The sequence below is a fragment of the Protopterus annectens genome, chromosome 3.part1 (assembly GCF_019279795.1).
Source record: "Protopterus annectens isolate FY-2018-M chromosome 3.part1, PAN1.0, whole genome shotgun sequence".
In the NCBI taxonomy this organism is placed as follows: domain Eukaryota; kingdom Metazoa; phylum Chordata; order Ceratodontiformes; family Protopteridae; genus Protopterus; species Protopterus annectens.
In genome coordinates this window covers 68,302,516-68,329,758 of record NC_056732.1, presented here as the reverse complement: position 1 = coordinate 68,329,758, position 27,243 = coordinate 68,302,516, and the positions used below count along the sequence as shown (strand labels likewise).

The 27,243-nt window shown below is 42.8% G+C and overlaps 1 protein-coding gene across 3 annotated transcripts in view; it reads left to right on the top strand.

Annotated features, from left to right (window-relative positions):
* Positions 1–27,243, top strand: part of NTAQ1 (N-terminal glutamine amidase 1) — an 868,727-nt gene that overhangs the window by 799,216 nt on the left and 42,268 nt on the right. For all 3 annotated transcript variants that reach the window (XM_044066586.1, XM_044066585.1, XM_044066583.1), the window contains one exon: positions 22,842–22,966. In XM_044066586.1, the coding sequence (XP_043922521.1) occupies positions 22,842–22,966 (125 nt within the window). The remainder of the gene's footprint in view (positions 1–22,841; positions 22,967–27,243) is intronic.

Below are 27,243 nucleotides of genomic sequence, written 5' to 3'. Positions count from 1 at the left end.
TATTGCTGTTTACTTTTTACTGGTGGTGTTTTCCCCCACCATAACCTAGCTCCCTAATTGAGGGGCTCCTAACATTTGGGGTAAGAAAAACTGATGTAATGGCATCAGCTGCCTGTTTTTATACCCTTGATGACCTGATGTCAGTCCTGGAGCAACAGCAACCGATGCAGCAATACTAAGTCTCTGGTATTCGGGCCAACTGAGGACTACCTGCAGGCAGATAACTCAAGTGTGATGACTGCAACAGTGAATACACTTAAACATATACATTTATGGTAAGTGTACACAACTGCACCTTTTATTTATCTTCTTTAGTGGTTAGCCTGCTTTCTTTACCCTTGGAGTCCTGCTTCTGTTTCTGTGTTGCATTAGAGAGAAGCTTAAGACCGTGTTTGAGTTCCTCTATATCAGTTCTTTTTATATGAGATTCATTATCCTCCGTTTCTATGGCTGTGTCTTTTAGTGCATTCTTAAGTGGCACTTCATTTTCATTGTCCACACTGACTTCTGTAATAGCTATTTCTTTCAGCATGCCTCCATATCAGATTTATGTAACCCTTCCATCCAGAGCCAAATTATAGCTCCTCTGGTGTGTTATCATCCTACACATTTTTCTTTATTGGGATTATATATTTCTGAGACTGTAGCTGGATAAACTTTCCCTTTATATTATCCATATCTTTTTGAATTGGAGAATGTCATGACCAGTTATCACACCTATGAACCTATAACCTCAAAAAAGGGCATAGCAAAATTAATTTAAAATGGGTGGCGAAAGCCAAACACACTCTGGCTAGGCTTATAAATGCCCTAGGGCAGATAGCCTAGTATGAACCTATGAACACCATGTGTTCCTTTAGGCACTACTGGGTGTAACACTTTGCCTAAAATGGTGTGTAGTTCTTCCTGGACTATTAATGCACTTCCCTACATATATACAGATGTTTCAAGCATAGACATTAATGCCCTTCTAGCCTGCCAATATACCAAAACATTTGTTCCCATAATAAGTGTTCAGCCTGTTCTTAAAAATATCTCCATGTACACGGAACGCTCCTACTTTTTACTAGTTATTTTTATGCTCACAAACATATTGCAGTTTAACTAATGTAATCATGCTTCATAAGTCCAGTGAATTGTGAATCTCTTTCCCTTCCACCACAATAGTTTAGTGACAGCACAGTGGCAAAGCAGACTTAGATTTCTAATAGTTAAAAATTCATCATTGCCATGGTCAGGCCAACTCTACAGTTCTAGTAGTTAAAAGTTCAGTATTGTCTTGTTCGACATGCATAATTTCAGGTATAACCATTTGTTCTTGTTTGTAGTAAAAATATAGATAGATGAATGTTTATTATCCCTTTGTGCCTAGAACTGTGATATATGGATTTTAGTTTAACATCAGCTATTATATTAAAACAACTAGCTGTTCAGAAGACTTAAGGTCACTCTGCAGTACACATTTTTTTAAATTGTCCTTTTAAGTTTTACTTACTTTATCTACACATACATGAGCAGGTATTGGTCAGTAGCTGTACTATTTTGAAGAGATGTAGAAGAGTTCAGTAAAATCTCAGTTGTTTTTCCATTTTAAACAAAGTACAGTTGTGTACACTTACCATAAATGTAGATGTTTGAGTGTATTCACTGTTGCAGTCATTACATTTAGATTATCTGCCTGCAGGTAGCCCTCAGCCAGCCTGAATACCAGAGTCTTGGATTCCTGCTTCGGATGCTGTCTCTTCTTCCATGACATCAGGTCGTCAGGAGTATAAAAACATGCAGCCGACGCCATTATATCAGTTTTTCATGCCCCAGATGTCAGGTGCCCCCACAATGGGAAGCAGTTATATGTTATGGTGCACCTCCATCAAAAAGCAAATACACCAAAATGCTTAAATACACCAAACAAGAAGGAAAGATAGAGCCAAGAGAAGTCAGGGGGCTGGAGGGAGGGAAACCAGGACTGCAACAGTGAATACACTCGAACATTATGGTAAGTGTACACAACTGTACTATGTTCTTTGTGTTTCACTGTTGCAGTCATTACATTTGGGTTGATTCCTAAAGCTAAGGAAGGGAGGAGGAAGTTAGAGAGCATTAGGGCCAGCTGTTAAGCCCTGCAAGACTGCAGTGGCATGTGGTAATGCTTGGTGAAGGTATGTACAGAGCTCCAGGTAGCAGCTTCTAGGATGTCCCTGGTAGGGACGCCTCTGAGAAAGGCTGTAGAGTTAGATGCAGCCCTGGTGGAATTTGATCTTATCCCCTGTGGGGTAGGTTTTCCATGGTCCTTATAGCAGAAATGAATACAATGGGCTATCCATTTAGAAATGGTTTGCATTGAAATGGCCTTCCCCTCTGGCCCTGCAGCCAAGCCAACTAGCAGCTGTTCAGATTTTCTGATAAGCTTAGTCCTGTCCAAATAAAATCCAAGTTGTTTGTGGACGTCCAAAGAGTGCAGTATTCGTTCTCCTTTGTTTTGTGGATTTGGGAAAAATGTAGGCAAATGAATGAACTGATTTAGGACCACACTAGACACCACCTTGGGCATAAAGGAAGGATTGGTCCTGAAGGAAACCCTGTCTGCATTGAAGATAATGAAGTGCTCTACTGCCATGAGGGCCTGTAATTCAGACACTCTTCTTGCTGAAGTAATGGCTAGAAGGAAGGCTGTTTTCCAAGAAAGGAATTTCAACTCTGCAGTTGCAGCTGGTTCAAATGGAGTGAGAGTGCGCTTTTCCAACACAAAGTTAAGGTCCTTGGCTAGAGTAGGGGCTTGCCTGGGAGGGTCTTAAATATTTGGCCCCTCTGAGGAATTCCTTTAGCAAAGGATGAGAGAAGAGGGGTGGTTTAGTATTATAATGTGCTGAAATGGCAGAGGCATGAATTTTAATTGACGAGAAGGATAGGCGCTTGTGGAGCATTTCTGTTAAGTACTGAAGAATATGAGGTAAGCTGGGCACCGTTATGCCCATTCCCTGAGTCTGGCTCCAGGAACAGTATTTTTTCCACTTTTCAGCATAGGATTTTCTAGTACTAGGCCTACTTGCCTCCAGAATGACATCTAGCACCTGCTTACTGAGGGATACTATTGGAGAGCTCAAGGAATTTGCCAGGCTGCAAGGTTTAGGGTTTGAAGGTGAGGGTGCAGAATCTGGCCCGCCTGCTGGGACAGCAGGGAAGGTGTCTGAGGTAGGTGCCATGGCTCCAACAGTGTCATACTGTGCAAGAGGGGGTACCAGTGCTGGCGTGGCCAGTCTGGTGCAATCAGTATTGTCCTTGGTTTGTCCTGTTTGATCTTTAGCAGAACCTTCGAGAAGAGAGGCAGAGGGGGAAAGGTATAAACCGAGAAGTATTCACAGGTAAAGGACAGGGCATCCACTTTCCAAGCTTGACTGTGGGAAGTCCTTGTGCAGAATTTGTCCAATTGGTAGTTCTGAGGGAGGCAAACAGATTTATCTCTGAAGTCCCCCATTTGTTCCTCAAGAGGTTGAATATTTTTGGTTCCAGTTTCTATTCCTGTGGGTCCATGAGATTTCTGCTTAGGTCATCTGCCAGTGAATTTAGCTTGCACGGCAGGAATTGAGCTTGTAGGTGCACTTGGTAGCTTAAGGCTGTGTTCCACAGAGCCATGGCTAGTCTGCAGAGAGGGTACGAGTGGGTTCCCCCCGCTTGTTTATGTACCACATAACTGTGGTGTTGTCTGCTTTTACCAATAATTGTCATGGAAGGATGTGGTTTTTGAAGGCTGTCAGTGAATTCTGTACTGCTAACATTTCTTTTTGGTTGATATGCAGGTGCATCTGTCTCAGGTTCCATTTGCCCTGAATGCACTGCCCTTCCAAGTCAGCCCCCCGTGCATAGTCTGATTCATCTGTTGTTAGGGTTTGGGCGGCAGGGGGTAGAGTGAAAGGGAGCCCCTTGTTGTGGTAGCAGGCCTTTGCCCACCAAAGGAACTCTATCTTTATACAAGAAATGATAGGAATCATTGATTCCAGGTCCTGCGAATGTTGACACCATAGGCTTTTTAGATATCATCGTAGTTTCCTCATATGCAGCCTTGCATATGGAATTAGTAGAATGCAAGAGGCCATGAACCCCAGGGCTTGCAGAATTTTCCTTGCAGATAGCTGGGTCTTTGTGGCCAGTAGTTTGAAGTAGGTTGTCAAATAAATTTGTTTCTCTGGAGTGAGGAAAGCCACCTGGGAAGTTGTGTTCAAGCTTGCTCCCAGGATTACAATCTGTTGTCAGGGTACTAGGTGAGATTTCTTTTCGTTTATGGTGTACCCCAGTGAGGTTAGAAGTTTCTTTACGAATGTCAGATGTTTTAATAGCAAGTCCTGGCTTTCTGCCTGAATCAGACAATCGTCCAGGTATTAGGTATATTTGAATATTTCTCTGCCTGCAAAATGCAATGGCTGGAGCTCGACACTTTGTGAATACGCTGGGTGCAATAGATAAGCCAAAGGTAAGTGCAGAAAACTGATAGTGCATGTAGCCTGCCCTGAAGCGTAGGTATTTCCTTCAAGATTCTCTTAATGGAATGTGCAGGTAAGCTTCCTTTAAATCTAAGGTTGCCAACCATGCTTCTTTGCCTAGCATAGGAAGCAGCTGTTGAAGTGTTAACATTTTGAAATTTGGGACAAAAAGGTGTTTAGAATAGAGAGGTCTGGGATAGGACGCCAGGAGCTGTCTTTTTGGGTACCAGGAAAAGTCTTGAATAAAAACCTTGTCCCCTTTCTTCTGCTGGGACAGGCTGAATAGCCCTGATACTTAGAAGAGATAGAAACTGCTGTTGAGTCTCTGCCCACTGATTTGGGGGTAGGTCTGGCCAACTGTTTGGGGTTGGTAGGGTGTAGAAGTGTATCCTTGGAAGACTATATTTAAAACCCATTTGTCCTGGGTAATGAGTTCCCAGTTTTTTGCATGCAGGGCGAGCTTTCCTCTTAAGGGAGCAGGCAGTTGAGCAGGGCTTGGAAGGGTTAAGGATAAGTCATTGTACCATTTTTCTGTAGGGGGGTGTCCTGCTACTTCCTGCTTTGGAAGTGGGAGCCCCCCACTGCTTAGGCCTGTGCGTAGCCTGAGATTGTAACCTAGGTGGTCTGCTGTTCCTGGGTTTGGACTGAGAAGGCCTGGAAGAGACTGGAAAGGACCAATTCTTTTAAGGTCAATGCCTACTAAATCTGGGAGGCTGTACTTGCAGGAAATCTTTAACAGTTTGCATAGATTTAGCTTTTTCCTCCATCTTTTTGAGGACTACTTCTGCTTTGTTGCCAAACAGGCATTCTTGGTTTTAGGGGGCATCCAGTAATTTAGCTTTAACATGATCTGGCAAGTTTTGCTCCTTAAGCCAAGCATGCCTTCTAAGTACAGACCTAGTGACAGCAGCCCTGCAAGATGCTTCTAAAGAGTCAAAACCACATTGCAAAGTATGTTTAGCAACTTGTTCAGCAGAATGCATTAAATCCTGTAATTCGTTGTGTTCAGCACAGTCAGGAATCAACATCACTTTCTGTTTAAGTAGTCCCATAATATGCTGCTGGTACTTTAACATATGAAATTGGCAATTTAAAGCCCTAATGGCCAAAGTAGCAGAAGTGTATACCTTCTTACCCCATCTGTCCAAGGCTCTAGAATCTCTATCAGAAGGGGTAGGATTTTTGGCAGCACTTGCCTTAATGCCCTTTCGTCCTTGGGAAATGGTCTCTGGATCCGCAGTAGGATTCTTGAAGAGGAACTTGTGAGAGTCAGGGACTCTGTAATACCTGTCAGGTTTTCTGGGAGCTGGAGGTAAAGTTTCTGGGGACAGGCTAGATTCCAAGAAGACATCATCTACAATGTCTAGAACAGGAGGGATAGCTAAAGGCCTGTGTTGAGGAAGGAGTAAGAATTCCCTGAGCCTCTTTTTGGAGTCAGAGTAATCCTGGCTTTCTCAGCGGAAATGCCCCCTAAGAGTGTGCAAGGTTTCACCAAAAGAAAAATATTGTGGAGGGGAAGCAGAGGGAATGGAATCCTCTGCATCAGAATCATCATAGGTAGATAAAGGCAAATCCTTGTAATCAGAAGAAACAGAAATATCAGAATCCTGATCAGAAGGAAAATCAGTTCTAGGTCTCTTAGAGGGGGAAGGCTGGCTTCCCCTAATTATAGTAATAAGGTCTTCAGCCATTCTAAGCATTTGGTTTTTAGGCATATGGGTCTTACCATGCAGTTTGGATGTCAGTCGAGTTTTAGGCCTGGATGAAGAAGATGGCGTTGGTTTAAAATGCATGTCTGTAGGCCTGAATACACCCTCAGAAGCCGGTGCCTGCACAGCGTCTCCGGACCCATCCAAGGTAGAGAGATCCACAGGTTCCATAGTCGAAGAAGCATCCGAATCTGAGGTAGCGGGTATCAGGGGCAGCAAAAGCGTCTCACTGAGTACTGGTGGACTGGCGACTAGCTTAACGGAAGCGTTGCCAGCAGTTTTGGACCTATGCAGTCTGTCTCTGTCTTTATCCTTACTTTTTTTGGAATATCAGAAGTCGGATGGCTTACCGAAGCCATTTCTGGATAGTTATACTGAGTACCAAAATAATTTGCTGCAAATATAGCCCGACGATGAATAGTTCGGGGGTTGAACAAAGCACAAAACCGATAGCGAGGGACATTGTGGTATGGGCCTAAGCAAGGAATGCAGTACGAATTAAAATCTTTATGAGGTATTTGCTTTCCACAGGTAAGACAATTAACTATTACTGACATCAGTTAAGAGCAAGAAAAAGGATCCCTAAAGCGGTACTTAGCTTTTTTGAAGACTTCGGTTCTGAAACTCGAAAATGAAAATTTCAGGAGTCGGCCGACCAGCACTTGCGAACTGCTTCTGCTTCAGGCACCGCATGGCAAGAAAGACTGATGTAATGGCGTCGGCTGGATGTTTTTTTACCCCTAACAATCCAACGTCATGGAAGAAGAGACAGCATCCGACGCAGGAATCCAAGACTCTGGTATTCAGGCCGGTTGAGGGCTACCTGCAGACAGATAACCCAAATGTAATGACTGCAACAGTGAAACACGAAGAACATCACAGCAGCTACAATTTCAAATTTGAAGTAGTTTACTTCATTTGGTCTTCAACCTGTGGAGATACGCATCCGTATCGGGTCCAAGCCAGCAACTTTTGCTAGCATCAGCTCCAAGCTCCAAACTCCTCACCTTACCCATAATACACCTCCACTGCCTTCCATCCCCAGATCTCGTTTGCTGTGATTTGCTTCACATCATGTCTTCTGAGCTCCAACTAGCAGTGGGTTTAAAACTTTCTGTGATAGTTACATTTTCTAAATTTCTTCAAATTAATGTTAGTATAGGTCCCCTTTCTCCTCCCCTCACTTGGTGAGTTGAGTGTTAGTGGTTTTTAGGTAGAGTAGTTTGTTCTGCGGTGTAGGTAGTAGCTTCTCCTCCCCCAATCAGTGTTCTCTGTAGCAAGTGTGGTGAGTGGGTGTGTGTGTGTTTATTATTTAGAAAGATCTTGCCTGTCCTTTTTTTTAAGGCTATCTTTCTGTTATTTAGGATGGCTGAAAACCTTGTTTTCAAGCGCTGAACAGACTGTGGCCATAAGCTCTCCCCAACGGATGGCCACACTCTGTGTGTTTTGTACTTGGGTGTGTCCCACTTGAGTGTGGAGTGTAGTATTTGTGCGGGATTCAACCCCCACTCCCTAAAGGATAGGAAGGCCAAGTTGGCCCTCAGAGGTCTTCTTCCTCCTTCCGACTCTCTTCCCTCGTCTTCGGCTTCAGTCACAGTGGCTGCTTTGGCCGCCTGTCCTTCCTCTCTTCCTGTGGCTTCTCCTCCCTCCCAGGCTGGGCCTCAACCTCCTGTACCAAAGCCTGTGGGAGCAGAGCAGAAGAGAGGTAGAGAAAGGGAGAGAGAGTCGAAGATGAGGGAAAAGAGGAAAAGGTCCCTGGACCTCGCTTCTCTTAGTAAGACTCCACGGACCCATGACTCCCCTCAGCTCCAATCTCCGAGGTTCTCCCCAGAGCCGGAGGGGACATGTCCAGCCTCTCGGTGCCCGACCTGCCAGGTTGGAGTCCGTGGCCTCATCACGGTCAACCCGCTCCTTGTCGGATAGGGATCTGGATAAGATGATGAGGCACTTTATCCGTACACAGATCCAGATGGGGGTCTTGCCAGCCCCCCTCCTTCCGGAGGGGGGGAGCTCGCTTCCTTTCTTTCGACCCATTTCTCCTTCTCTGATCCGACCTTCGGCTTTGGAGTACTCTGATCCGAGGTCGGCTCTGGTCAGAGGGTTGGTGCCGACGGTACCTCCTTCCTCGACGCCGGCAGCTGTCTGGAGCATTTTGGATCCAACCAGCTTGGATCCGAGCTGCTCTGAGCTGGAGCTTTGGTGTCGGATCCGAGGGAGTGGAACCTTTTTCATAAGCTATGACTTTGTCGGGCCAGGTTCCCTCCCTCGGAGCGCCGTCCACCTTGGGCCCTGCTCCGATTCTCGCATCGGACCCGGGGAGACCAACTGACCTTATTGGTTTCTCAGAAGGTTCCCTCTCCTTTGGCATTCGATGTGGTAGAAAGGGTTCTGTCCGATCGAGACCCCTGACCTCCCCCTCAGACTCCTCCCAGACTCCCTCAGCTCTGTTTACTGTCCCCATTGTCTTACCAGAGGGACAGCCAATGCTCAAAGAGCCCCAGACGGTTCCCCCCCAAGGAACAAATGGCTTGCGAGCACCCCACAGAGAGCCCCACCAGAGATGTGCCTTGAAAGCATACGTGCAAAAGGAGGCACTTGGACTCCCCTGAGTCCCTCACCGAGGACACAAACTTAGATGATGGAGAGGGTTCCCCAAGGTCACCTCCCGAGGATGTCTCCTTTGGAGACATCATGGAGATCCTGCACCACTGTGGAGGTTGGCCTGCCCCCAAACCTTCTTCTGACGAGTCTGTGTTCCTGGAGGCTTTTGACACAGGCCCATCTACTTTCTGGGTGTCCCCTCCCACGGATCCTTTGGTGGATTTGGTCACCTCGCAGGCATGGAAGAAACCGGACACCATGGAGCCTATCCCAAAGTGACCCGATAAAATACTAAGCCACCCCCATTGATAGGCCATCTTGGAATAAGGGCTCCCCCATGGACACCATGGTGGTAGCAGCAGCCACTAAGAAGGAATTTGCCCAGGAGAGTTCCTCGGTCCACCCTCCTGACTGAGGGTCATGGATGATGGACTGCCTAGGGAAATGGATGTACGCTTCAGCTACCTTTTCGATCAGGGCGTTGAATTATTTGGCCCATGTCACTAGACACCAACACGACCTAGTAAAGGAGCTGGAAGAGTCTCCCCCCAAGTCCATGTCGCAGGAGGACAAGGCTTCGTTCTTCGTGAGGATGGCCACTTTAAAAGCAGAATCTAACACATCCATGTGACTCCTCTCCCATGCTACGGAAGGAGCAGCTGGGGCAGCTGGGTCCGGCGTGTCCAATGAGGTGTAATGCCTGGCTCAGGTTATGTCAGTTCTCCGAACCCTTAAAGGTGTTGTTTGCCAATGCCCCTTATGACGGCTTTACACTCTTCGGTAAGACCATCAAGGAGACATCAGTCCAGAGTGAGAAGGACAGGAAGAAACTGTCTGCCATCGGGATCCACTGCTCTAACCCTCAAAGGTCCTTTTCTCGGAACCAGAAAGGGCAAAAGAAAATGTGGTTCCAGAAGTCTCAGTATTCCCGGGACACTCAGGGCTCTTCTTCCCCCAGAGGCAGAGGGGGACAGAATGGACATCGGCCCAGAGGCAGAGGGGGTCCGCGGAACTTTGGGTCTTGAGAAACTTTCTAGGACAGACCTGGGCAGCAACCCTGAGGGTTGCAAGACTGTTCTACTCTGAAGGCAGTCAGAGGATGATTGTCCTTGCACCCTGAAGCATGGGAGTCCATAACAATGGACCGCTGGGTGCTTCAAATCATTTCCAGAGGATACTCTATTCCCTTTGTGTGTTCCCCATATCTCCCAGACACCTCCCGGATGTACCACCCATGCAGAGGGAGGCAGCAGCACAGGAAATTTCCAAGTTGCTAGTAAAATGAGCCATTGAAATTGTCCCCCCCAGATCAGTCCAGATCAGGCTTCTACTCCAGGTTCTTCTTGGTGCCAAAGAAAACGGGGGACTTGAGGCCCATTCTGGACCTCACTACCCTGAACCTGTCAGTTGCAAAAGAGAAGTTCCGAATGGTCATGTTACAGTCCATCATGCCGGACCTGCAAGAGAGTGACTGGATGCGCTCGTTAGACTTCTAGGATGGTTACTATCACATAAAAATGCACAGAAGCTCCAGGAGGTTCGTCTGCTTCTGGCTAGGATTCAATCATTACCAATTTTGAGCCCTACCATTTGGTCTCATTACAGCCCCCAGGGTGTTTACCAAAGTGATGGTGATCATAGCGGCTCACCTGAGGCTTCAAGGGGATTCAGGTCTATCCGTACCTGGACGATTGGCTCCTCACTGCTCCCACCAGGCGTCTGCTTTCCCAAACCAGGGATTATTTCCTGACACTTGCCCTGCATTTTGTGGATCACAGTCAGCACATCCAAATCTCTCCTAGGTCCTGTACAGGTGATAGACTACATTGGTGCCAGGATAGATACTCTTCAGTGCAAAATATTCCTGACCTCGGAAAGAGTTCAAAAGCTGAGGATGCATGTCTCCCTGATCTACCATTCTCATCTTCCAATGGCAGAATCGGTGTTGAGGGCCCTAGGCTCGATGGCGGCAACCATAAATCTTCTCCTGTGTGCTCGGTTACACATGAGGATCCTACAGTAGATTCTAGCGGTTCAGTGGTCCCTGTTGGAACTGCCATTGACTTATCCTGTTCAACTCAGTCGAGTGTGTTGGTTGTCCCTCATATGGTGGATGAGCTCTCCAGACATTTTAGAGGGATGACCCTTTCTTCCATGCCCGGCCCAAACCACAGTGACCACGGATGCCTCCCAACTCGGGTGGGGGGGGGCATTGTTTGGGCAGGACAGTCCAAGGCCTGTGATCCCCTATAGAGACCAGCTTGCATATAAGTGTCCTAGAGATGAGGGCGGTCCTTCTAACGTTGCAGGCCCTTCATACCTTTCTTCCTCTGGGGACGATTGCTGTTCAGTCAGACAACATGTCAGTGGTCTGGTATATCAACAAACAGGGAGGGACCAGATCTTACCCCCTTTGTTGTGATGCCACGAGTGTATGGGAATGGGTGATCTCTACCGGTCGCTTTCTCATCGCAACGCACATTCCGGGACGGTCCATCATTCTAGTGGACAGGCTGCGTTGGACCATTCTGATGCCTTACTAGTGGTCTCTGAATCTATCAGTAGTGGAAGAGGTCTTCAGCAAGTGGGGTCAACCTTGCTGCGATCTCTTCGCATCTCCTTCCAACACGAAGTGCAGCAAGTTTTTGTTTTGAACCCCATGCCGGGGGAGTCCCCCAGAGATGCTCTAGTTCATGCTTGGCCTCCCGGTCTTCTGTATGCTTACCCGCCTGTACCTCTCATTCCGAAGTTTCTGCAGAAAGCTCGTCGACTGGGGAACAAATTGATCCTCATTGCCCCCATTCTGGCCTCACCAGGTATGGTTTCCCTTCCTTTGGTCTCACCTTCTGGCTCCACCTTGGATCCTAGATCCCATTCAGGATTTAATTTCATACCCTTCGGGGGTGCCTCATCCGAGTCTGGACAGCCTGAAGCTCACGGCTTGGCTGCTTCTGTTCCCGTGATTGCTAGGACTCCCAGACTATCCTCCTCAGTAAGATCTATTTTGGTAGCTGTGCATAATTCTTCGACCAGGAAGCTTTATCGCAGCAAGTGGAAACGTTTTTCTTTCTGGGCCTCTCAAAGGAGTTTAGACCCTTTCACGGCTCCTATTTCCGCCATTCTTGATTTTCTAGCTGATATTTTCCAACACGGAGCTAGTTCTTCTACTGTCAAAGTTCAGTTGGCTGCCATTTCTCATTTTCATGTGGGCGAGAATTCTGCCTCCTTAGCCTTTTCCAGACTGTGTAAAGCCTTTATCAAAGGCACCTTTTTGTTACGCCCTCTGATCAAAGATCCTGTTCCCCCATGGGGCCTTACTATTGTTCTTCAAGCTTTGGTCACTCCTCCTTTCGAGCCTGCCGCAACTGCAGGTCTGAAATTTTTATCTTGGAAAACAGCTGTTACCTCTACAAGAAGGGTATCAGAATTACAGGCCTTGTCCAACAAAATCCCGTACACTATAGCTAGATGGATTTCTTCATGCATCCTGCAGGTCTGTAAGGACAGAGGCATGTCTCCTCCAGGTCAGGTAAAAGCTCATTTCACTAGGTCCATGGCTACGTCTGTGGCCTTTTGGTCTAGAGTGTCTTTGGATGACATTTGTTCTGCAGCTAAATACATTTATTTCTCATTACAAATTGGATTTGTCTTCCAGAAGGAGAGCATCCTTTGGTTCCGCGGTGCTCCAGAATATCCTTCCATGAGGGCCCCCCAGGAGTTTAGTAGCTGGGGACTCTGTCCCTCAGGTTGAAGACCAAATGAAGTAAACTACTTCAGATAAAGAAGTTTTGTACTCACCATAACATTCCATCTGAGTAGTTGTGCTTCATTTGTCTTCAACCGTCCCTCCCTCTTTCCCCCGGACCTTGGCACATGTTCAACCTACGGGCTGCAGTATAGGTTACAAGTAAATCCATCAGGTCAGGTTTTCAGTATAAGTTCAGCAAACTCGATCTGGGGATGGAAGGCAGTGGAGGTGTATTATGGGTAAGGGGAGGAGTTTAGAGCACGGAGCTGATGCCAGCAAAAGTTGCCGGCTCGGATCCGATACGGATCCATATCCCCACAGGTTGAAGACAAATGAAGTACAACTACTCAGATGGAACATTATGGTGAGTACATAACTTCTTTTTCATGCTGATTGAGAGGATTCCATCATCCTTGTCAGTTTAAAAATAAGTAGTTGCTAATTATAGAGTTAACATTAATATTGGAGTCAGGAAAGTTTACATTGCTGTCTAAGGTGGAGAAAAACAAGTCAAGCAGAGCATTGGAAATTTGTTATAGCGGCATTCTGTACTAGTATAGAAGGTTGTTGTGCTTGTAGTAAGAAAAAGTCACTGGAACCTGCTTTTCAGTTTTAAATGAAGGTTTCTTTACAAGGATAAACATAAAATTACTTCCTTGTAAAAGTTATGGAAGTAACAGAAGGTAAACAGAGTCATGAATGCACTATTAATTTGTTTCTGCAAATAGTTTTTGTAGTAAATACTCCTGTAACTACAGGTCCAAAGAAATCCTGTAATATTATACACAGATTCTTTCCAAAGTACAGCTCTTTATGGTCTTTCTTCAGTCAGCATTGTTTTGGTATGTCTTCATATTGATTACACTTTTTTCCTTTAAAGATGGCCAGTAAAATAAATAGTATTTTTTCCCTTCGACACACACTTCATCCTAAAGGAATCTGTAGTTATACCAGTTCCCTTTTTGCAAGATGACAACTCTTTTATCTCTTTTTTCCTGATCTCAGGGACACCTCCCACACTATTTTTGTCTTTCACACACAACTCCCTTGAGGCTCCTCTTCAGAACCCTCTCTAGACCCAGTTGCCGTAAATCTGACCTTCCTCAAGGGTAGTGGCTATGATATACTCCCAGACACGGCTGCTTCTTATTGGTTATTATAGAGAGTTGTCTGTGTCTGATTTGCCTGCCTGATTCAAACTTAGAAACTCTGCATTTCCCTTGTATGACATCCTGTAAAGGCAAATCCAACTAGACTATGTAACAAACACCACAATAAGCAATGTGCTTCTCAAGCTCAGTGTCTCTCCCCTCTGTATGATCGAATCCTCTAAATGTTGTGATTAAAAACCGCCATTAAGAAGTTTAGACACCCAGTACTGAACATCCTAAATATTGAAGTTACAAAACATTGTGAAATAAAATGATTTCCTCTCGCGATCTTCACACTAAACCCCCATAACACTGCCCAGATTCGTCTGAGTAGTGGCAGTGTTATGGGAAGGTTTTTATTAAGGTAAGGTGTAGGGTTAGAGTCTGGGAGAAGGGACAGTGTTGGACCCCATTACTAAGATGGGAAGGGAGACTGAACTGAAGTTTCTAGTTGAAATTCCAGGAACACAGTCCTGTGTGAAGGAGTCAATAAAGACTTTTGAATGTTCTCTTGGAATTCCAGCTAGTGTAAGAGATCTCTCAACCGAGAGAGGGAGTGATTCCTGACACTTTGAAAAAGACTTTGTAAGATAAGCAAGTCATCTAAATATAGAAAAATGTGGATATCCTGTAACCTGCTGTGAGCTATAACTGGAGCTAGACACTTTGTGAACACTTGTGGTGCAGTAGATAGTCCAAAGAGTAAAGCAGAGAACTGATAATGTGATCCAGACACAAGCAACCTTATGACGTATCTTAAGTCTGGATGAATGTGAATGTGAATATAAGCACCTTTTAAGTCTAGTGTTAGCAGGAAACATGAGAGAGGAAGAAGAGGTAATGGATTGTGAAGTGACATCATTTTGAATTGGACACACTCACAAACAGGTTTAGGAAAGAAAGCTACAGAATTGTTCTACAGTAATTTTCTTTCTTTGGCATCAGAAACATCCTAGAATAAAAACTCTACCTCACCTGTGAAGGAGGAACTGTTTTTATCACTCCTTCGGACAACTTGTGATGAAGAACTGGTGGAAACAAGAGAGATTGATCTGGAGGATTAGGTGCAACCCCCTGGAAAGGATTTCCTCCCACTACCATCTGTAGCCTTGATGAATGACTTTCAGAACCCATTTGTCTGAAACTATCTATTGCCAAAAAGAAAAATGGAGATTCAGATTTTTTTGAAAGAAAAAAAGGGGCCAGGATAGGAGTGGTTCACAAGGTGTCTTGAATAGCCATCCAGATTTGTTGGAATGTTGTTGGTTTTGGGAAGTTTAAAACTTCTTTTTGAAATCCCCTTGCCATTTCTTCTTAAACATGTGTTTACCTGTGTTTTGTTAAGACTGTTTATTCTGCTTTTTTCCAAAATTGGATGAGGAGATAGAAAATCCATTGGAAAAAATGGAAAAGGAGGTCTGGAAAATCTTAAGAGATTCCTTGTATCAGCTTATCCCTTTCATCACACTTTTTGATCTTCTGCAGCAGGGCCAAACACTAAATATCTATCCAAGGGAGAATTTAAAATCTCATATTTAACATAATCTGGGTAGTTCTGAGAAACCATCAAAAGAATATCAGTGGCTATAGCCCTAGAAGAAGTATCAATAGAGTCCTACACACACTGTAAACAATGAGTAGTGACCCGTGCAACAGAAGAAACTAAGTCACCCACCTGCAGCTGAATCAACTTGCTAGCCTGTTGTGGTGACAAAGCCTGTTTGCTTACTTGTTTCTTTTTATTGCTGGAAGAAGGACCGACTGTGGCACCACTATTCTGCTCCATGGAGAAGACAAGCAGCAATTGCCAATAAACACTACCACTCCACAAAAGTTATCTTTTTACAAAAAAACACAGTAAAATCAACTTAAAATACTATGCTAGCCTCACAAAAGTAAAATAAACACAATTCCTCCACAGAAAAAAAACACTTCTAAACTAACAGAAAAAACACAGTCTCAAGACAGTTCATTAAAACACAACACTTTCCTAAAGAGGAAGATGATAAAACATCAACATAATAAAGAAAGTGGAACTTTTATTTGCCCCAAAAGGAACTTATCTACTCAGCAAAGGAATGCATTAGTTGACCGTCGATCCTTGAAAACCTCAAAGAAGCATACTCTTTGGCAGCAATAAAGCTGTGAAGGGCTTTGCTCCCTAACTTGTATTTTACTCAGCTCAAGCTGCCTGACAGTTTGCATGTGTAGAAGGTGCCCTAAAGCTTTGGAAGCTGGCCGGCTGTTATATCCTTGGCAGGATATTACCCATATAGCTAAGATTACTGCAGAAGTGATCAACATGATTAGCATCCTACTATTACAGCATTTAGTGTTCTGTGATTGTGTATTTTATGTAACTTTCCTAGACCTGGTTCAGCAGTGGCTTCCTTTTGAAATTTAAAACTTTTAGGAAGTGTAAGAAAATTCTTATTTTGTTTTTTACTGATTCTACATGATGATTGAGTGTGAATTGTTTCTGAATTTTCTTTCAGGAAGTTGAGAATTGTTAGGGCAGATGTGTACCTGAGGACCTTCAAAACCCTCTCTAGACCCAGTTGCCATAAATCTGACTTCCTCAGGGTAGTGGGCTGATATACTCCCAGACCACGGCTGCTTCTTATTGGTTATTATAGAGAGTTGTCTGTCTGGTTGCCTGCTAGTTCAAACTTAGAAACTCTGCATTTCACATATGACATCCTGTAAAGGCAAATCCAACTAGACTATGTAACAAACACCACAATAAGCAATGTGGCCTCAGCTCAGTGTCTCTCCCTCTGTGGTCGAATCCTCTAAATGTTGTGATTAAAACCGCCATTAAGTTTAGACGCAGTACTGAACATCTTCATGAGAGATGCTATTGTAGTTACAAAACCATTGTGAAATAAAAATGATTTCTATCTTCACATTTAAAATCCCCCATAACACTGCCCAGATTCGCCTGGAGTAGTGGCAGTGTTATGGGAAGGTTTTTATTAAGGTAAGGTGTAGGGTTAGAGTCTGGGAGAAGGGATGTTGGACCCCATTACTAAGATGGGAAGGGAGACTGAACTGAAGTTTCTAGTTGAAATTCCAGGAACACAGTCCTGTGTGAAGGAGTCAATAAAGACTTCTTGAATGTTCTCTTGGAATTCCAGCTAGTAAGAGATCTCTCAACCGAGAGGAGTGATTCTTACACTTTGAAAAGACTTTGTAAGATAAGCAAGTCATCTAAATATAGAAAAATGTGGGATATCCTGTAACCTGCTGTGAGCTACAATCGGAGAGCAGACACTTTCTAGAACACTTGTGGTGCAGTAGATAGTCCAAAGAGTAAAGCAGAGAACTGAAAATGTGATCCACAATGCTAAACCTTATGACGATCTTAAGTCTGATGAATGTGAATGTGAATATAAGCACCCTTTTCCTGAATTGAACTCTAGTGGAGATTAGCAAGCTAGTGTAAGTCTCAACCGAGGGTGATTCTGACACTTTTGAAAAGACTTTAAGATAAGCAAGTCATCTAAATATAGAAAAATGCTTGGATGTCTGTAACCTGCTGCATGAGCGCAACTAGACTAGACACTTTGTGAACACTTGTGGTGCAGTAGATAGTCAAGAGTAAAGCAGAGGAACTGAAATGATCCACACAAGCAACCTTATAGCGTATCTTAAGTCTGGATAGATAGCAGATGTGAATATAAGCACCTTTTAAGTCTAGTGTTGGCAGGAAACATGAGAAAGAGGTAATGGATTGTGAAGTGACATCATTTTGAATTGGACACTGTCACAAACAGGTTTAGGAAAAAGAAAGCTACGGTGTTCTGATAATTTTTTCTTTCTTTGGCATCAAAACATCCTTGAATAAACTCTACCTCACCTGTGAAGGAGGAGCTATTTTATGCTCCTTGGATAAGCATGATGAAGAAGAACTGGTGGAAACAAGAGAGATTGATCTGGAGGATGAGGTGCAACCTCAGAAGGATTTCACTCCACCATCTGCAGCCTTGATGGTGACTTTCAGGAGACATTTCTTACAAACTATCTATTGCCAAGAAAAATGGAATTGATTTTGAAAGAAAAATGAGGATAGGATAAGTGGTTCACAAAGTGTCTTGAATATACATCCAAATTGTTGGAATATTTGTTGGTTTAGGAGATTTAAAACTTCTTCAAATCTCTGTTTCCTCATAAACATGTGTTTACCTGTGTTTTGTTAAGACTGTTTGTTCTGCTTTTCCAAAATTGGATGAGAGATAGAAAATCCATTGGAAAAGATGGAAAAGGAGGTCTGGAAAATCTTAGAGATTCCTTCTGTATCAATATCCCTTTCATCCTTACTTTTTGATCTTCTGCAGCAAGTTGGAAACACTAAATATCTATCAAGGAGAATTTAAAATCTCATATTTAACATAATCCTGGTAGTTCTGAAAACCATCAAGAATATCTAGAGGCTATAGCCCTGGAAGAAATATCAATAGAGGTCACACACACTGTAAACTAGCAGTGGTGACCGTGCAACAGAAGAAACTGATCACCCACCTGCTGGCTGAATCAACACTGGCCTGTTGTGGTGACAAAACCTGTTATGGTGTTTTTTATTGCTGGAAGAAGGACTGACTGTGGCACCACTATTTCTGCTCCATAGAAGACAAGCAGCAATTGCCAATATTTTCACCACTCCACAGAAGTTATCTTTTACAAAACACAGTAAAATCAACTTAAAATACTATACTGGCCTCACAAAAGTAAATAAACACAATTCCTCCACAGAAAAAAAAACACTTCTAAACTAACAGAAAAAACACAGTCTCAAGACAGTTAGATTAAACACAACACTTTCCTAAGGAAGATGATAAAACATCAACATAATAAAAGTGGGACTTTTTATTTACTTTAAAAAAGGAACTTATCCTACTCAACAAAGGAATGCATTAGTTGACGTCGATCCTTGAGAAACCTCAAAGAAGCATACTCTTTGTAATAAAGCTGTGAAGGGCTTTGCTCTAACTTGTATTTTGCTCAGCTCAAGCTGCCTGACGGATTTGCATGTGTAGAAGGTGCCCTAAAGCTTTGGAAGCTGGCGGCTGTTATATCCTTAGCAGGATATTACCCATATAGCTAAGATTACTGCAGAAGTGATCAACGCAGTTAGCATCCTACTATTACAGCATTTAGTGTTCTGTGATTGTGTATTTTATGTAACTTTCCCTAGACCTGGTTCAGCAGTGGCTTCCTTTTGAAATTTAAAACTTTTTAGGAAGTGTAAAGAAAATTCTTATTTTGTTTTGCTGATTCTACATGATGATTGAGTGTGAATTGTTTGAATTTTCTTTCAGGAAGTTGAGAATTGTTAGGGCAGATGTGCCTGAGGACCCTTTGCTTCAGATCGAGTCTCACATGAGATGCCAGTGGTAGATGGAAGAAACCTCCTCCCACCTTTTCCCTGCATTGGAACTTCCAGGTAACACAAAATCAGCAGACTGTAGATATGCAGTAGAGAGTGTAATAGGCTGCTAATAGGTATAATTGTTCAGATAACAGCTCTTCTGGTTCCAAAATTAAATGTTGTGGTTTCTTGATTCCTAAAAATCTAGAGAAATGTTGTGGTTTGATTATTTTTTTCTAGAGAAACTGATAATTGCCAAATGTGGAATGGGCATGCTCATTGAAACCCTGTACACCACTGAAAAATGGCTATAACAGACTTCAGAAAGAAAACAACAAATTAGGAGTCTTAGTAAAATTGGTTTGACTGAGGAGTATTTTCTTTTATTGTAGTGCTGAATAACTTTCCAAGTTTTGTCTTGGGTGGTAACCAGTGTGCCTTTGATCTAAAGGATGTAGGAGGTCAGAAGGCTGGGCAAAATAGTTAATATGCTGTGCAGCCATCACACCTCTGAGAAGCTGAGAGCATAAATGAGCAGAATTTTTTTTTGGCCCGCAGCATGTGTAATTCTCTTCCCAGTTGCTGAGTTAATCCATTCATCTCCTGAGGAGGAGAGCCTCCCGATGAAAAGGCTTGCAAAATCAGTGTACAACATTATCCGTTTGAGAATCAGAACTGAATAATTGACACCAAATGTGGAATGGGCATCTCATTGAAACCCTGTTACATTCACTGGAAAAAGGTCCTGTAGCATACTGGAGAATGCCTCAGAAACAAATTAGGGTGTAGTGTCTGGTTTGACTGGAGAATATTTTCTTTTATTGTAGTGCTGCTGAATAACTTTCCAAGTTTTGTCTTGGGTGGTACCAGTGTGCCTTTGATCTAAGGATGTAGGAGGTCAGAAAGGTCATAAAATAGTTAATAATATGTTGGTGTGTTATCACATCTTCTGAGAAGCTGAGCATAAAATGAGCAAATTTTTTGCTCCATGGCATGTGTAATTCTCCTTCCCAGTTGCTGAGTTAATCCATTCATTCCTGAGAGGTGAGAGCCTCCTGGATGAAAAGGGTTATTGGCAAAATCAGTGCATAACATTATCCTGTTTGGAGAATCAGATGGTTTCTCTTTGTGTAAATGGTTCCTCTTGTGCATACTGGGGTGCCTCAAGGGTATGAGCTTCAAGGTGACAGTACTTTTCTTTCTTTTTTGGCATCAGAACATCCCTATCAAAAATCCTACCTCACCTGTGAAGGAGGGAACTGTTTTTATCAATTCCTCGACAACTTGTGATGAAGAACTGTGGAAACAAGAGAGATTGATCTGGAGGATGAGGTAAACCCCTGGCTTGTGAGGAATATTTCATCATTTAGAGGCATCATTTAAATGCCTTGATGAATGACTTCTTCATCTTTAAATGCCCTTCATCTCTGTAAGAAAAGTACTTCCAGTAATCTCTCATTTTTGCCAGAGATTTCCAGTGTAGTTTTCTCTGGGCATATGCCCATAACTTTTCCCCTCAAGACATAGACTAGACTCCATCTTATAATTTGATAATGACTCTATAGAGTGTCAGCGAACTAAAAACAAAATACGCCACAACTGAATGACTGCAGGACCCGGTTTAATAAGGCAGTTAAAACTACGAGTCGCTTGACCACAGATACTAAAGCGCTTTCCTTACATTACGGGCTTCATCAGGTAGCGAGTCAGTATGTTAAACCGGTGGCTTCGTCAGTCAGTCATCATGGATTTAGTCCACAGTACATCATTTTCAAAAGTATGTCATGGTTCTTTTAAATTAAGTAAACTTCAACAGTAACTATCATTTTATTACCATTTCCTAGTTAAAAAGTAAAGTTAGAAAAAATTGGAAATTAAACTTCCTACAAATAATCGTGCCATTAATATTACCAATATCAAAAAACCGTTGTCCTTTTAAACTTATAATAATACTACTGTAGATGTTAGAGGCCTTCGGTTTCAAAACACTAATCGGTGAACAAAATTAATTAATGCCTAGGAATGTAGTATCAACCTTATTTATACATAGTCTCTTTTGTCTGTAGTTTAGTTTTGTCATCACCTCCTATCCAATGGAAGGCATAACTCTGTCGATCACAAAATACAAGAACCTCTTAAAAATTAATACAAAGACACACATTAGGTGTAAAACACTTGTGGTTTCTTGTTTCTTATAGCTCTAAAATGTTCCTTAATCATGATGTTCTTGTGTTTCACTGTTGCAGTCGTACATTTGAGTTATCTGCTTGCAGTAGCCCTCGTCGGCCCTGATTAACAAAGACTTGTGTCCTGCTTTGGTTGCTGTCCCTTCTTCCATGGCGTCAGGTGGTCAGGGTATAAAACATGCAGCCGATGCCGTTACATCAGTCTTTCTTGCCGTCGGTGCCGAAACTGTAAGAAGTACTTTGTCTGAAACTATCTATTGCCAAAAAGAAAAATGGAGATTCAGATTTTTTTGAAAGAAAAAATGGGGCCAGGATAGGAGTGGTTCACAAGGTGTCTTGAATAGCCATCCAAATTTGTTGGAATGTTGTTGGTTTTTGGGAAGTTTAAAACTTCTTTTTGAAATCTCCTTGCCATTTCCTCTTAAACATGTGTTTACCTGTGTTTTGTTAAGACTGTTTGTTCTGCTTTTTTCCAAAATTGGATGAGGAGATAGAAAATCCATTGGAAAAGATGGAAAAGGAGGTCTGGAAAATCTTAGAGATTCCTTGTATCAGCTTATCCCTTTCATCATACTTTTTGATCTTCTGCAGCAGGGCCAAACACTAAATATCTATCCAAGGGAGAATTTAAAATCTCATATTTAACATAATCTGGGTAGTTCTGAGAAACCATCAAAAGAATATCAGAGGCTATAGCCCTGGAAGAAGTATCAATAGAGTCCTACACACACTGTAAACAACGAGTAGTGACCCGTGCAACAGAAGAAACTAAGTCACCCACCTGCAGCTGAATCAACTTGCTAGCCTGTTGTGGTGACAAAGCCTGTTTGCTTAATTGTTTCTTTTTATTGCTGGAAGAAGGACTGACTGTGGCACCACTATTCTGCTCCATGGAGAAGACAAGCAGCAATTGCCAATAAACACTACCACTCCACAGAAGTTATCTTTTTACAAAAAAACACAGTAAAATCAACTTAAAATACTATGCTAGCCTCACAAAAGTAAAATAAACACAATTCCTCCACAGAAAAAAACACTTCTAAACTAACAGAAAAAACACAGTCTCAAGACAGTTCGTTAAAACACAACACTTTCCTAAAGAGGAAGATGATAAAACATCAACATAATAAAGAAAGTGGAACTTTTATTTGCCCCAAAAGGAACTTATCTACTCAGCAAAGGAATGCATTAGTTGACCGTCGATCCTTGAAAACCTCAAAGAAGCATACTCTTTGGCAGCAATAAAGCTGTGAAGGGCTTTGCTCCCTAACTTGTATTTTACTCAGCTCAAGCTGCCTGACAGTTTGCATGTGTAGAAGGTGCCCTAAAGCTTTGGAAGCTGGCCGGCTGTTATATCCTTGGCAGGATATTACCCATATAGCTAAGATTACTGCAGAAGTGATCAACATGATTAGCATCCTACTATTACAGCATTTAGTGTTCTGTGATTGTGTATTTTATGTAACTTTCCTAGACCTGGTTCAGCAGTGGCTTCCTTTTGAAATTTAAAACTTTTAGGAAGTGTAAGAAAATTCTTATTTTGTTTTTTACTGATTCTACATGATGATTGAGTGTGAATTGTTTCTGAATTTTCTTTCAGGAAGTTGAGAATTGTTAGGGCAGATGTGTACCTGAGGACCTTTGCTTCAGATCGATCTCACATGAGAGATGCCAGTGGTAGATGGAAGAAACCTCCTCCACCTTTTCCCTGCATTGGAACTTCAGGTAACACAAAATCAGCAGACTGTAGATATGCAGATAGAGTGTAACTAATAGGGTTGCAGATAACAGCTCTTCTGGATTCCAAAAATCTAGAAATGTTGTGGTTTGGATTATTTTTTCTAGAGGAACTGATAATTGCCAAATGTGGAATGGGCATGCTCATTGAAACCCTGTACATTCACTGGAAAAAATGGCACAGACTTCAGAAAAGAAAACAAATTAGGAGTCTTAGTGTCTGGTTTGACTGGAGGAGTATTTTCTTTTATTGTAGTGCTGCTGAATAACTTTCCAAGTTTTGTCTTGGGTGGTACCAGTGTGCCTTTGATCTAAAGGATGTAGGAGGTCAGAAGGTCATAAAAATAGTTAATATGTTGGTGTGTTATCACATCTTCTGAGAAGCTGAGAGCATAAAATGAGCAGAATTTTTTTTTTTGCTCCGCAGCATGTGTAATTCTCCTTCCCAGTTGCTGAGTTAATCCATTCATTCCCTGAGGAGGTGAGAGCCTCCTGGATGAAAAGGGTTATTGGCAAAATCAGTGCATAACATTATCCTGTTTGGAGAATCAGATGGTTTTCTCTTTGTGTAAATGGTTCCTCTTGTGCATACTGAGAATGCCTCAAGGGTATGACTTGCAGTAGGCTTGTGTGAGGTGAATATTTCCCACATCATTTAGAGGCATCCCTTTAAATGCCCTTCATCTCTGTAAGAAAAGTACTTCCAGTAATCTCTCATTTTTGCCAGAGATTTCAAAGTGTAGTTTCTCTGGGCATATGCCCCCTAGCTTTTCCCCCTCAAAGACACTTGAACAGACTCCATCTTATAATTTGATAAATGACTCTCTATAGAGTGTCAGCGAACTAAAAAAACAAAATAAAAACGCCACAACTGAATGACGGCACAGGACTAGTTTTAATAAGGCAGTTAAAAACTACAGTAAAAACGACCACAGATACTAAGCGCTTTCACCCTTACACATTACGGGCTTCATCAGAGTAATAAGTCAGTATGTTAAACCAGTGGCTTAAATCTGATCAGTCATCACATGGTTAGTCCACAGTACATCATTTTCAAAAGTATGTCATGGTTCTTTTAAATTAAGTAAACACAACAGTAACTATCATTTATTACCATTCCTAGTTAAAAAAGTAAAAGTAGAAAAAATTGAAAGAATTAAACTTCCTACAAATAATCGTGCCATTAATATTACCAATATCAAAAAACACGTTGTCCTTTTAAACTTATAATAATACTGTAGATGTTAGAGGCCTTCAGTTTCAAAACACTAATCGGTGAACAAAATTAATTAATGCCTGGGAATGTAGTGGCATCCAACCTTATTTGCCACATAGTCTCTTTTGTCTGTAGTTTAGTTTTGTCATCACCTCCCCTGTCAATGGGCATAACTCTGTCGATCACAAAATACAAGAACCTCTTAAAATTAATACAAGACACACCGTGGGTGTAAAGAGCACTTGTGGTTTTCTTGTTTCTTATAGCTCTAAAATGTTCAGCAATCATGATGTTCTTCGTGTTTCACTGTTGCAGTCATTACATTTGAGTTATCTGCTTGCAGTAGCCCTCAGTCGGCCTGATTAACAAAGACTTGTGTCCTGCTTTGGTTGCTGTCCCTTCTTCCATGACGTCAGGTGGTCAGGGGTATAAAACATGCAGCCGATGCCATTACATCAGTCTTTCTTGCCGTGCGGTGCCCGAAACAGAAGCAGTTTGCAAGTGCTGATCAGCTGACTCCTGAAATTTTCGTTTTCGAGTTTTAGAACCGAAGTCTTCAACTAAAGCTAAGTACCCCGTTGGGAAAACTTTTTCTTGTTCCTTACCAATGTCAGTAAAAGTTAATAATTGCATTACTTGTGGAAAGCAAATACCTCACATAGATTTTTATTTGTACTGTATTCCTTGCCTAGGCCCTGACCATGACGTACCTTGCTGTCGGTTTTGTGCTTTATTTAATCAGCGCACTGTCCGTCGTCTGTATATTTTCGCTTCTAAATATTTCGGTTCTCGGTTTAATTATCCAGAAATGTCGTCGGTTAGCCATCTGACTGCCGGGATTTTGAAAAAACGCAAAGATAAAGACAGAGACAGGCCGCTGAGGTCCAAAGCTGCCGATGATGCTTCTCCTAAGCCAGTCGCCAGTTCGCCAGTACTCAGTGAGGTGCTTTCGCAGCCCCTGATACCTGCTACTTCTGACTCACAGGCCTCTACTGAGACCCATTCGGAGTCCGTTATGCCGCGAGATGCTTAAACTGTGGAACCTGCGGATGTCTCTACCTTGAATGGGTCTGGAGCCGCTGTGCAGCTCCGGCTTCTGAGGGTGTATTCAGGCCTATGGACTTGCATATTAAACTGACGCCTCCTTCTTCATTTAGGCCAAAATCTCGAACTATGTCTAAAAAACCGACGCCCAGGCCGCATGCTCAGGCCTCTATGCCTAAAAAACAAATGATAAGAATGGCGGAAGATATTATAACTCAAATCAGGGGAAGCCAACCTCCCCCTTCTAAGAGACCTAGGACTGAAGTTGTTAATGATTATTCTGAACAGGATTCTGATTTTTCTGATTCTTCTGATGATCTGGATTTGCCCTTATCTACTTATGAGGATTCTGATGCAGAGGACTCTATTCCCTCTGCTTCCCCTCCAGAGGATTTTTCTTTTGGTGAGACCTTACATACTCTAAGGGAGCATTTCCACTGGGAAAGCCAGGATTTTTCTGATTCAAAAAAGAGGCTTAAGGATTTCTTACTCCTACCTTAGCATAGGCCTTTAGCTATACCTCCTGCACTAGACATTGTTGATGATGCCTTTTCAGAATCTAGTTTGGCCCCTGATTCTTTGCCTCCTGCTCACAGAAAACCTGACAGATATTACAGGGTTCCTGATTCTCACAAGTTCCTTTTTAAAAATCATATTGCGGATCCAGAGACTATTTCACAGGGACCCAAGGGCATTAAGGCTTCTACTGCAAAAATCCTACCCCCTCTGATAGAGATTCCAGGGCACGCTGGATAGATGGGGTAAGAAAGTTTACACTTCTGTAACCTTGGCCATTAGGGCTTTAAACTGCCAGTTTCATATGTTAAAGTATCAACAACATGTTATTGGATTGCTTAAACAGAAAATGATATTAATTCCTGACTGTGCTGAAAATAAAGAATTACAGGATTTAATGCATTCTGCTGAACAGGTTGGAAAACATACTTTGCATGAACAGGTTAGAAAACATACTCTGCAATATGGATTTGATTCATTAGAGGCCTCTTGCAGGGCTGCTGTTACTGGGTCTGTGCTCAGAAGGCATGCTTGGCTTAAGGAGCAAACTTTGCCTGATCATGTTAAAGCTAAATTGTTGGATGCTCCCTTAAATCAGGACCGCCTGTTTGGCAACAAGGCTGAGGAAGTTCTTAAAAAGATGGAAGATAAAGCTAAATCTATGCAAACTTTGAAAGATTTCTTACAAGTTCAGCCTCCTAGATTTAGTAGGCACTGGCCCTCTAAAAATTGGTCCTTTCCAGCCCCTTCCAGGTCTTCTCAAGCCAAACCCAGACACAGCAGAAACCCCAGGTTACAGTCCCAAGGGACACACAAGACTAGGCAGTGGGGGGTTTCTGCACCCAAACCTGGGAGTAGTAAGACTCCCCCCTATGGAAAACTGCCTGAATGACTTGCTTTTAAAACTTCCAAGCACTTCCCAACTGAATGCTCCTTTAGGCGGAAAGATTGGTCTGCAGGCCAAAAACTGGAAACTCATTACCCAGGACAAATGGGTTTTAAATATAGTGTCCCAAGTATACAGATTTCATTTCCACACATTACCAACACCAAGCGGATGGCCAGATCTACCCCCAAATCAGTGGGCAGAGGCCCAAAATCAAGTACTCTCTCTCTTAAACATGGGAGCTATTCAGTTGGTACCAGAAGAGGAAAAGGGTCAAGGTTTCTATTCCAGACTTTTCCTGGTACCCAGAAAAGGCAATACATGGCATCCTTTCCTGGACCTTTCTATTCTAAACACCTTTCTGGTGATTCCAAAATTCAAAATGCTGACTCTTCACCAGCTGCTTCCTATGCTAGGCAAGGATGCATAGTTGGCAACACTAGACTTAAAAGAAGCATACCTTCACATCCCTATCAGGGAGTCTTGCAGAAGATACCTATGCTTCAAAGCAGGCTACATGCACTATCAGTTCTCTGCACTGCCCTTTGGCTTATGTAGTGCGCCCAGGGTATTCACAAAGTGCCTAGCTCCACTCATTGCATA